Source organism: Aedes albopictus, chromosome 1, assembly GCF_035046485.1.
Source record: "Aedes albopictus strain Foshan chromosome 1, AalbF5, whole genome shotgun sequence".
In the NCBI taxonomy this organism is placed as follows: domain Eukaryota; kingdom Metazoa; phylum Arthropoda; class Insecta; order Diptera; family Culicidae; genus Aedes; species Aedes albopictus.
Genome location: NC_085136.1, coordinates 76,992,310 through 77,004,799, shown reverse-complemented (window position 1 = coordinate 77,004,799; position 12,490 = coordinate 76,992,310). Strand labels below are relative to the sequence as shown.

The following is a 12,490-nucleotide window of genomic DNA, read 5'->3' as shown; positions in this document are numbered from 1 at the left end:
TAGCATAATCTGCTGAGATCCGTGAAGATATTGAAATCTCAAATGTCATTTGGGGACACTATGGGAATGTTCCAGGTCAGCCATACTATCTATGAGTTCAGAACTTCAGGTCTACACTCGTAACATCGACTATATCTGATATAATGAGTAACGTTTTATAATCAATCGCGGTGACTGAACCAATCTGAAGTCTACTGTATATTATTACGAACCTTTTGAGACATTGAGGGTCGTCTAAACTATCCTGAAGTTTAGCTCTTGATATTAACAGTAGTTAGTCTTACAATGAACTTTAGACTGTAATCTATAATCCCCCTGGCATATCATGAGTCATTTCAAGATAGTTTTGAGATATTCCAGATCAACAACACCACTCCGGAGACCATAGTTTCAGGTCTACACTTGTGATAATAGCTTTTGCCACTACGTTAAGTAGTGTTATATAATCCACTGTATACAGGTCGGACTCGATTATCCGGGTGACTCCAAAATTATTTCACCCCGGATAATCGAATCACCCGGATAATCGAGCCATGCTTATTCTCTTTTATTTTTGATGTTCTTCAATCAAAAACTGTTCGTTAAACATTGAAGCTTACATACATGACGTTGTAGTACCTAAACTTAACGTCAGGTATTATTATAATCATGTTTTTTGAAAATTAAATTTTAGCTGAAAAATGTGAAAAAATAAAAACAATTTTCAAATAGGCTAAATCCAATTTTCAGGTGTTGTATTTGATGTTTATTACATTTTTTTGGCATATTATGATCTTAAATCTTGTAAACAAAGCATAAACAAACTTTTCCCCGGATAATCGAGCCATTTTTGCCGGATAATCGAGCCCCGGATAATCGGGCCCCCGGTTAATTGAACCCCCGGATAATCGAGTCCGACCTGTACTTACCAAAGCAGGTAGAGTAACAATACGCGTTGTTATATATTTTTGGGATATTATGGGCTTAGTTGATAAAAACAACCACTGTAGCGCTTTCAGAAGACTTACTGGATATGATAGATTACAAATCGTAGCTTTTAATGAAAGAAGTTACCGTTACACCCGTAGACTTTAGAATCTAAACTCAAGAACAGTTTGGATGACCTAGGATATCCCGACTGATCTGATATTGTCTATTATCCTTTCAGAAGGCTTACTGGACATGATAGATTACAAATCGTAGCTTTGCATAATGGAAGAAGTTACCGTTATACCCGTACACTTTAGGATCTAAACTCAAGAATAGTTTGGATGATCAGAAAAAATATTCCGCATAATATTCTACCCTTTTTTTTACTATTGATCACCAAAACTAGCTTCCAAGCACTAGTGGCTTAGAAATCCAATCGTTTTCTGAAGGTCATGCCTGTAACATTTCAACCATGATTCGAAACCGAATTCCTTCGGCTTTGAGAAAAAACCTCTCCAAACGGTCACCCATTGAAGTGTATAGCGAATCGTTCCAATTGTTATCTGCTCCATCTGTGGACATAACAGTGCAGCTTATCTTATCGAAAACCCCCCGAAAAAAAAAACAGTATTGCTGCGGATGCGGTAACAACACCTCTTTCGTTAACGTTGGCGTCCTTCGATTGCAGCAACAGCACAAAACTTTTCGATTATTTTTTTTTCTTTTCATTTCGTTTGTTCTACAGCAGAGGCGGCGTTAGCTAAGTTTCGTTGCCAAAGATGCCACGAGCCACGTTGTTGTGTTGTTCCCCATGCCGTGTTGCCGGTTGATAGGGGATGATGTGGTGGGATGAGGATCGTTTATCATAATCCTAGATTTCTAACGAAATAAAACGTAAAAAAGGAAATTAATAGAAACTTAATTTATGTTCTTCATTTATATCATGCAACTTGATAAACATATTGTATTCTAGTATCAATTTTACTGACTTGTTTTACTTATCATGTTCTGTATAAGTGAAATTAGAATCAAAAACTTTGTGTACGATTTCGAAATTGATGATATCAAATACATAGTTCTTATATAGTTTTATAAAAGTTTTATAATACTACGATGCTTAATTAAAATGAGAAAAAACAGTGGTAAATAAGTCACAAAGATGTTTTAGAAACAGTTAGTTTTAACTTTGTTCAGGTTACAAGCATGTCATATATGTATAAGTTAGATAACAGTAACTAGTTTTTAATAAGTTTTTATATTCCTTATCTTTATCTATAACGTAGTTTTATTCCTTAAAATAAATGCAATCTTTCTGAACAGCAATATTATTTTATCATGTTTCGGTTATCACAAGGGAACTCCTTTACAACTTCTTTGCAACAAAGCTCATTCCCATCCTACCCCCACCTCCCCTACCAAGCCGAATGTGAACGCCCAAGAATGCGCGACATTTTTTCCTCTCTCCAGCTGCCGTATCGTACTGAGGTGCTGCTGGTGCTGGTCGAATAATTAGATCATCACATGTGCGCCGCATGTGGAGTATGGCTCGATGCGGCTCTATGACGACGAACGAGTATGTGGTGTAGGGGGGGGGGGGATCGATGTCGAGTGTTTGAAATGCAATTAGCAATTACCTTCGAGTTCGAGTCATGTCGTCCAAGTCCAAGCAAGACGGGGATGGCGACGACGGCGACGACGATGACAACGCGTTCGTCCGTAACGTTGAACGACACGTCTCGAACGTGAGCTTGTGGCCGTTCTTGGGAGATAAGGACGGGGTGATCGAAGGTACAGACAGCTAATGGGTGGGATGTGATTTTGAGTAAAGGCCTCACTACTAAAGTGAGGTGCTCTATTAAGGCGAAACTGGAAGCATTTTCTCATTTTTTTGGTTTTTGATTTTTTATTAAATAACGAAGCAATATTTTCAAAATCGGTTTTCGTACACATGTAGAGCATGGATCAAGGTATCTTCTGAATTTTTTGAGGTGGAAAATGTTTTCCATTTTTGCAAAAACCATTTTTTTGTGAAAATTTGTTCAAAAATGGTTTCTGCAAAAACGAAAAACATTTTCCACTACAAAAAAAATTCAGAAGATACCTTAATCCATACTCTACATGTGCACGAAAACCGATTTTGAAAATATTACTTCGTTATTTAATAAAAAATCAAACACCAAAAAGTGAGGAAATGCTTCCAGTTTCGCCTTAAATGCAATTGGTGTATGATTACGCTAATGCTCGGTTTTTCTTTCTTTCTCTTGATGTGTTTTAATTCCAGGCTTCGACGATAGATGGCAGACGGAAGGGGGCATGTCTTTTTTGTCAGGAATACTTCATGGACCTGTATCTGCTGGCAGAGCTGAAAACCATTAGTTTGAAGGTAAGTTTTTGAGAAAGTATGAGAGTTTGTCCATACATTCACAAATCATAATGTTATAGGGGAGTTAGGCAAACACTTGGCGGTGAAAATATCCAATTACATCCATAAACTTTTGAGCACAGTCTACGATATATACAAATTTTCAAACTAGTCCCTAGTTGTTCGATGATGACTACTCATCCTAGACAAGCAAGAAGATCGTGATCCAGAATGCTAGGCTAGAATTTCGTCGTTGTAATTGTGTTGTTCAATACGGCGTAAAGCTCTATGGTGAAAAGGGAGCTTGAAAGGGAGTCCTTGTAAAAAATTGCCCTTCGTGATATAATACGTCTTGTTTTATAGCCTAAAAGATCGGGCTAAGTGGTCTAGTGGCTACCGCTATTGATTCGTATGCAGAAGGTCGTGGGTTCAATCTCTGCCCCGTCCCTTTCCTCCTACTTTGTATCTTTCTCCTCTCTACATAAAATGTTCGTAGCCATCGCTAGAACAGAAATGGATTGAAAAAGCAGTTCCCTTCATTCCTACTTTTCCCACAGCACAGTGTTAATCTAACGCATACGGGTTATGCAAACAAGCGACCTGTGCCGCATTACCTTCAAAGTAATAGACACACTAATCTTTCACCTTACGCCTGGCATTCACGCACCAATGTGTGAACCCTCTGGCAACCATATCCGACAAACACTCTGACATCCGCATGAATTTGTGCAGACGCAGAGGTATATTTGGTCTGATGTGGATACAAACGATTGCAATCATCACTTCCTTCCCCTTCGCCACATTGATCTGCAACCTGACGTGGCAGGTGCCATTGTCGTCTAAAATAGAAGATGACCAATGCTCACACACTGCACGTTGCTGCTAGCCCGCGGCTCCTTGTATGAGTGTAGCTGGTCTGGTGATACTGTAGTTGCATCCGCGGGCAGTCAATCAAGCTCAAGCAAGCCCAAGCTCAAACTCATTTCGAACTCTGTAGCTAAGGAAGGTAAACATATTTCCATTGCAAATAAATCTTCAGCCGACCGAGATCGAGCCCATGCCAACAGGCATTTCCGAAAGAATTCCACGACGAGAATTTCACGAGAAGTCTTAGGAATTCTTGCAGTGATTCCTCTAGGGATTTAGCCATGCTGTGATGCCTGCTGATGCTGTTGTAAGATTTTCCAAGCATTCATCCAAAAATTATTCTCAAAAATATCCCATAAGTACTTCTTTAGGAATGCCTGCTGATATTCTTTCTTGAATTTCTGCTATTAACTTCAAACAGTTTCAGATGGGATTGGAAGAATCTTACTAGGATGTTCTTGGAGAAATCACAGCAGCAATTCCTACAAAATAGCTAGAGGAAAGAAAACCTGTTAAAATATAAAGAATTATTCCTGGGGGAACCCAAAAAAAATTTAAAACATCTTGAAAACTAATTCTGATAAAATTCTTAGAGAGATTATTAGAAAATCACAACGAGAACTTATGAAGAAATCACAAGGATCCTCATCACCAGTTCGTGGGGGAACCGCAGAAAAAATTGCTTAAGACATTCCAGCCAGAATTTCTTGAGATTTTTTCTTGTTGTTTATTCATTTTTTTTTTCTAGGATACCTCCAGAAATCATTCCAAAAATTCCATCAGAATTTCTTCCTGTGATTCCTCCAAGCATTTCGTCAAAAATTATTTAAGAAATTGTTCTTGGGATTCGTCGGATTTCTCCAAAAAATCCTGCTGTTTTTATCACGCATTTCTCTAAAGATCCCTCCAGGAATTCATGTTAGAACTCTTCCAGGGATACCAGCTAGAATTTTTCCAAGAATTCTTGCATGAATTTCTTTTTCCTTTAGATTTTTTTCTTGACATTCATCCAAGTATTTCCGCAAGTGTTCCTCCAAGAATTGTTCTTGGAATTCTGTTACTGTTGCATGTTCGATTTTAACTTGTGATTATTCTCACAATTTTAATGTGCATTTATAGGGTTCATTTATAACTCAGGAGAAAAATAGCCCTAGCAACCGAAGTGGTTGCATACTTTCAGGTCATTTCTGGCGATGAATGACTGCAAGACAGGCAAACGATTCCTAGCACGGACATCAAAATGCAGCCGTCTTGCATTAAAACCCGATTCGGGATGGCTAATAAGGATTAGTTTTCCTAAACAAAATTAAGCTATGGACACAGAACAAATTACTGTGAACTATAAGGCAATCAGCCAAATAAAATACTATTCCAGGATCGACTGATGGAGCAAAACCAATAAATGCAACCTCGTAATCCTGTGATCGTCAATTGTTACCTATCAAGGTAGCAGGCCAAATTTTATGTTTAGTGTCCCGACTAGAAAAATATATCATGTTTATAACACATTGTGTTATGATGATATGAAATTTTTCTATAACTTATTTTGTTATAAACTAGATGCAGGATGATGTTAAAATAACTAAAACTGTAACAAAAAGTACACCGGTCTAATCAAAATAATAACCTATTTTGTTATAATCAGAACAAAATTATAACACAATATGATATAAATTTTAGCTTCAAGAAAACTAGTTTCTATCATATTTTGATACAATTATGTAAAATGATGTTCTGAATGTCAAAGAATCAGAACTAAATTATTTCACAATGAGTTATTGAATGACATTTATAACATAATATGATACAATTGAGTTATAATATTTTAAAACACCAATGATGTTAAACATGATTATATCACAATGAGTTATACATATCATGGTTTGTTATAATTATGTTATATTTTTGTTAGAATCTTCTAGTCGGGGTTGTATTGTATCAAATTTATGTTTAATGTGTGTGTCAATTTGTCAAGACGTGCATTATTGTGCATTTATAGTGTTCTGTCTTATTTTTCGCGAGGTCAAGTGAAAAATGAAATAGAACATTTATAGGGTTCCATCATTGTTTGTCCGTAATATGGCTCCCAACGTGGGTCATTATTTTAAAGTTTTTTTTTTGTAATAATGATGCCCAACTGAAAAACCCAACACGGTTGCTAGGGGCTGTCTTCCTCCTGAGCGATAGAAGAACCCTATAAATACTTATTTAATTTAGCAAATATTCACATGTTAAAATCGAACAGACAACAGAGAAATAAAACTGGTATAGCAATTTGTCGGCCATTATTCCTTCGAAGAATTCTTCACCGATGGCTTCAGGAATTCTTTTTAGAATTACTTCAGAAATGTGTGCTGGGATTCCTTCAGAGGGATTCTAACATGAGGCTGAATGCACATAACACATGAACACGATAGGCTGAAACTATGTAATCGGAACAAAAGGCTGAAAACAAAAAAAGGCTCATAGACATGGTAGGGCTGTGGTGATATAGAGAACAGCTGCTTTTGAATTGACAGCGTTTGAAGACTAGTCGAATTATTATTTCAGCCAGTGCTGGGAAAAATCACGAAGTTCATTCGGCGGAGTCAAAACTATTCAAATCACAGCTACCCATGGTTATGAATGCAAAACCGTCCGCTACGGTAGTCTAGTTTATTGAATTTCATTAGAAACCCTATGTTGCTACGGTAGTTTGCTACGGTAGATCGTTATGTCTCTGTTCTGACGGGATTCTCTAGACGGGTCAAGCTTGAAGACAAGGCTTTTGGATGATTTGGATAAAAAGTTGGGTAGCTCTTCGCTGGATGAATCAGTAAAGCTCTCGGGGATGAGAATATTGGAGAATCTATACATTAATGGCGAGGATTATTGCTGACAGAATCGGACGGACTTACGGAGCGGACCTTCTCGACTTCTCAAGTAATTGAGAACAAAGCTAACTATTTTATAAAGATTGTATTTAAACAAGAGGACATTCAGTTATGGTTCAGATTTTATTTATTATTTTGATGGTGGTAGTTTTTCTGATAAACGACACGCCGATTAGCGTGGGGTTTTTGCGCTGCCTGGCAATCAGCGGCCGACATGCCAACTGGAACGACGTCTTACATTAGAGGTATAACCAAAAACTGATTCCACCAGTGCACCATCATCATGCATATAATATACTTGATTCTTGAGAGCTTAGGGAACCGGAAGCCGATTTGCGTCGTTACTCACTTTCACATTTGTGTGGTGCGGTGCGGCGGCGTACACGATCACTTCAATAATGGAACGAGATAGTCTGCTCCGAGGTTTCCTCCTGCTGAATCACGGATGACGCTTACGAGGACCAAGGGAGAACCGATGCTTGAAAGGTGTAACCATGGGTGTAACGATGCTGCAAGGAACATACGGGCTTTCGGGAGCGTGTCATCGGAACATACTGTGCTTCGGTCAATGACGATGGTCCTAATGAAGAATGCTAGTGCGGCAAATGAATTTCAATGAAACTCATTTGGAGCTCCCGCGTCGAATCTGCTACTGTAGCATTTTTTAGATCGCCTACTATATTGATTCAAAAAAATTACTCCCGCATATGAAGAGTCAGCGATACATTCATCAAATTCAAGCAAACTACTGTTACCATTCCCAACACTGATTTCAGCCTTATGTGTTTTAGCTTTTTATACGTAACCCCATTGTACTAGTCTCAAAATATACAAATTCATGAAATCGCAGGTAGAGAAAGTTCTTCCATTAGAAATGTGGATGTGCACAAGGATCAAGAAAATCAGGCCATGTTCCAGTTGAAACGTAGAGTTAGAAGAAGAAGTCATAGTGAACTATTTTTAAATCTTTTGGCGTGAATCAGCTATTATGTTTCTTTCGATCATCTGAATATGTTTTACGTCAGATTAACAAGTCCAGACCAGAATTGGAATCGAATCGAAGCCGTCTCCGGCGATTCACTACGCTACCAGGAAATCCTCTTCACAATAATTTAGGATATTTGATTTTTTATAAATTCCAACACAAACAGTGTAAATCTCAATTTTCAGCTATAACACAAAAACTGTGAACTGATAGAAGTGCATGACTTTCATCATTTCTCACTCTCGCTATTAAGTATTTGCGTAGTCTAGCTTTTGGAACCCTGGGAACATTCTGTGGAATTCTTTAAGATTTTTTTCGGGAATTTCTTTAGTAATTATATGGAAAATTCCCAATCAATTCCATTGGGTGGGATTCCTTCAGCAATATCTTTAAGAAATTTACTGGCAAGTTAGTAAGTAACATTCACATAGCCATCATAAACACATCATAAAGGAATAATTGCTAACAGATTCCTTGAGAATATATATTACCGAAACGCCGGATGAAAACTTTAGAATCCGATTTTCATTTATTCCTCCCAAGACTGAAAGCCATAACCTCCAAACATACGTTAAACATTTCTTTTAAAATTGCCCACTTTGTCCAAAACAACTCGAGCATTTTTCTGGAAATTTATTTCGTAGTTTTTTTTTTAGAATATCTCTGGTAAGTCTTCTGTTAACTTCTTCGGTAATTTTTCTGGGAATTGATGCCGGTTATTACATTAGGGATTTCATCGGAAGAATCTTTGACAATTTGTAAAACAAAACTTTCTGAAACTTCATCTATACTCTAGGAACTTCTTTGGCGATTCTTGAGGATTTTTTTTTTCAAAATATCTTCGGCATTTTTTCGGTGATTCTACTGAAAAATTTGCAAAATTTAATTGACTTATTTTTCAGGAATTTCTTTAGAAAAAATCCTTCGGTAATTGCTTTGAAAATTTCTTCAGAAATTTCATTGAAAATTTCTTTAGCAACTACATGGAGAATTCATTTTGCTATTCTTCTGATATTTGTTAAAGCTTGTGGTATTTATTAGGAATTTATTCAGACACTTTTTTGCAAACTTTTTCGGTAATTCCCTTGGGAAGTGATTCGGTAATTCCCTTTAGAATTGTTTTGTGCAGCGGACCTGGTGTGATGGTTAGAACACTTGACTATCACGCCGAGGACCTGGGATCGAATCCCACTCCCGACAAACTCGCAAAATGTGAGTTCTTCCTTCGGAAGGGAAGTAAAGCATGGGTCCCTAAATGAACTAGCCTAGGGCTAAAAATCTCGATAATACAGATAAAAATAAAAAAAAATGTTTTGGCAACTCTTTCTGCAATTTTTGTGTTTTTGTAATTCCTTGGGCCATTCCTTTTTTTCTTCAAAATTCTCTCGAGAATTTCTTAGGCATTTTCTTTTGAAATTCCTTTGGATTTTTCTCAAGCAGTTTTTTTTTAATTTCTTTATGAATTCCTTTGTCAATTATTTTTGGAAATCAGCAATTCCCCCGGTAATTCAGTTGCAATTTTTTTCAGATATTCAGCGATTGAGAATAAATGAATTTCAAATGAAATTATTTGAGAAATTTTCAAATAAATGACACAAAGAATTTCAAGAGGGGCCAAGAAAGTTTCCTTGGAATTCCAAAATCAAAGAAATGGTGGATAAAATCACAAGTGAGCGACGAGTGAAATCGAATATAAATTGAAATTGACAGAGGGCCATTATTGAACAACGCAATCACAATGACGACCTTCTAACCTTTCTTCCAAGTCTTGAAGAGCTAAGGACCCCGGAATGGGAAATGTCATGAAAATGTCATTTTGTTATTGGCTTATTTTACTGTCCCATGGTGACAAATTAATACATGATTAGCTTTCGATATTCAGCGCTTAAGATTGGTTCAGCTCACGAATCGAGGTTTGCACCGAAAATGATGGAAAATAGAAAATGTCATGACATTTTTTCCAGAAAATCCATGACGTTTTCCATCCTTGTTTATAGTAACGAAATTTTTACCGAAGCTAATTATTTGTTCACTGGAAGGCTTACTTCAAGAGTTCCTCCGGAAATTCATACAGCAGTTTCCTTCCTAAGCAATCGTTCAGAATTTCTTCCGAGAAATTCTCCAGTGGTTTCGTCTGAAATTACTCCAGGAGTTCCGCAGGGAATTTTTTCAGAAGTGCCTCCGTGAATGTCTTCAGAAGTTTCTACGAGAATTCCTTCAGGACTTTCTTCGGGAATTCCTTTAGGGTTTCCACCAGTAATTTCTCCAGGAGTTCCATCGGGATGTTTTCTAGGGGCTCCAACTAGAATTTCTTTAAGGTTTTTGCTAAAAATACCAATAGGAGTTGCATTGGGAATTTCTGTAGAAATTATATGGCAGTTTCACCTGAAAATTCTCTAGGAATTGCAGTGAGAATACCTCTAAAAGTTTCACCGGAATTCTAGCGGGAACCGATCGGAGTTTCGTCGAGAATTTTCGTATGAGTCATACCGCGAATCCATCAGGGAATTTCACCGGAAATTCTACCAGAAGTTCCTCCTTGAATTCTTATAGAAGTTCGTTCTGGAATCCATAGGAGTTTCATCGATAATTTCTCTATGGGTTCCACCGGAAATTCCTACAAGCTTTTCGTTGGGATTTCCTTTAGAAGTTTCAAAGGGAAATGTTATTTGCGATCCTTAGAAATTACTTGAGAAGAATTCACGAAGTAACCTGGAGTAACCCCCGAAAGTACGCTTGGGAATATTGTTGGTAGAGCTCCTGAAAGAATTATCGCAGCCACTATAAGGAACTATTATCTGAGAAACTCTTGAACGTATATTCGAAAAAAAAACCTTGGAGAATTCTCAGAAAGACCCCTGGTCATTTCAAACGAAACTGCACGGAATTTCGGAAAGAAACATCCGGAAGAATTTCTGGAAGAGCTCCCAGCAGTAATCCTGGCAAAAATCTCGGAGGAACTGCTGGTTAATTTTTGGATGATCTTTTGGTAATTCTTACAGGTACTCGTGAAAGAAGTTCCTACGGAATTTCTGAAACAAACAATTGTAAGAATACCTAGTAATTGCCAGAGGAACTCCTGAGAAAATTCGGAAACCAGCTGCAATCAACAACCCTCGAAATAAATTGCTAAAGAAAATTCCACAAGAATTCCTGGTGGAACTTCCAACAGATTTCATAGAGGAACTTCAGGAAGAATTCTCTGTAAAACTTTTGTTACAATTTCAAGAGTAACTTTGGGAAAAAGTCTTGGTGGAGTTCCTAGAGGAATTCCTGATGAAATCCTTTAGAAATTCTTGGTAAAACTTCTGAATAGTTTACTGGGGGAGCTATTGTAGGAATTCTTGGTGTAAGCCCTAAAGAACTTCACGGTGCTATTTCTTTAGAAATTCTTGATGTAAATCCTCTAGGAATTCCTGGTGGAACTCGTATAGTAAATCCCAGTAGAACTTCAAGAGGAATTTCTGTTGATACTCCTGTAAAAATTGTTTGTGCAACTATTATTGAATTCCCGATGTAACTCCTATAGGGGTTCCTTTTCAAGAAATTTCTCATGGATAAGGATTTCTTAAGGATAAGGAATTTTGGGCGGAACTAAAGTAATTGACGAGTTCTCTGTCAAGGAATTCTTGGAGGAACTTCTATAGAAATTTCCGGTAAAACTCTAGTAAGAATTCTCGGTGGAAAACTCTAATAGCAATTTACGGTGGAACACCTGAACAAAATTCGGGTGGAATTCCTGGAGCGATTCTGGTGGAACTCCTAGAAACATTCTGGGTGGAACTGTTGGAGGAATTTGTAGTGGAACTTCTTTAGGAGTTATTGGCGGAACTTCTACGTTAATTCCCGACAGAACTAGTAGAGTAATAGGTGGGGAACTTCTGAAGAAATTCTTGAAAAACTTCTACAGAAGAAATAAGCGGCGAATCTTCCTATAGGAATTCTCTGTGGATCGCATCTACGAAATCTCGGTGCAACTCCCGGATGAATTGTCAATGGAACTCGTGATGGAATTCCTAGTGGATCTCCTAGAAGTAGGTGGAACTCCTGACGGAAATCCACGCTGAACTCCTGGAGGAATTCGGCCTATTTTTGATGTTTCATAATATTAGAACTTCTGGATTAATTTGCGTTAGAACTAATAGAGTAATTAGCGAGGAACTCCTGAAGGACTTCATAGTGGAACCGCTATAAAAATTCCCGGTGAAACTCTTATAGAAATTCCTTGTAGAAATTACATAGGAAATCCCGGCGAAACTCCCCGAGGAATTCCCGGTGGAACTCCCAGGGGAATTTCCGGAGGATATTTCGGAGGAATTTCCGGCTTAACTCCAGGGAGAATTTTCGGAGGAACTCACGAAAAAAATGCCAGAGATGCTCCCGGAGGAATTCCCGCAAGAACTCTCGCATAAATTCCCGGAGGAATTCCTCGGAAAACTCCCAAACGAACTTCTTGGGGATCTCCCAGAGGAATTTCTCGAGGAATTGCCGGGT

The 12,490-nt window shown here is 37.8% G+C and overlaps 1 protein-coding gene across 2 annotated transcripts in view; it reads left to right on the top strand.

The window, feature by feature from the left end:
• LOC109422034 (chloride intracellular channel Clic) overlaps nucleotides 1-12,490 on the top strand; it is a 226,401-nt gene that overhangs the window by 169,216 nt on the left and 44,695 nt on the right. For both annotated transcript variants that reach the window (XM_062844884.1, XM_019696674.3), the window contains exon 2: nucleotides 3,191-3,292. In XM_062844884.1, coding sequence (XP_062700868.1) covers nucleotides 3,191-3,292 — 102 coding nt within the window. The remainder of the gene's footprint in view (nucleotides 1-3,190; nucleotides 3,293-12,490) is intronic.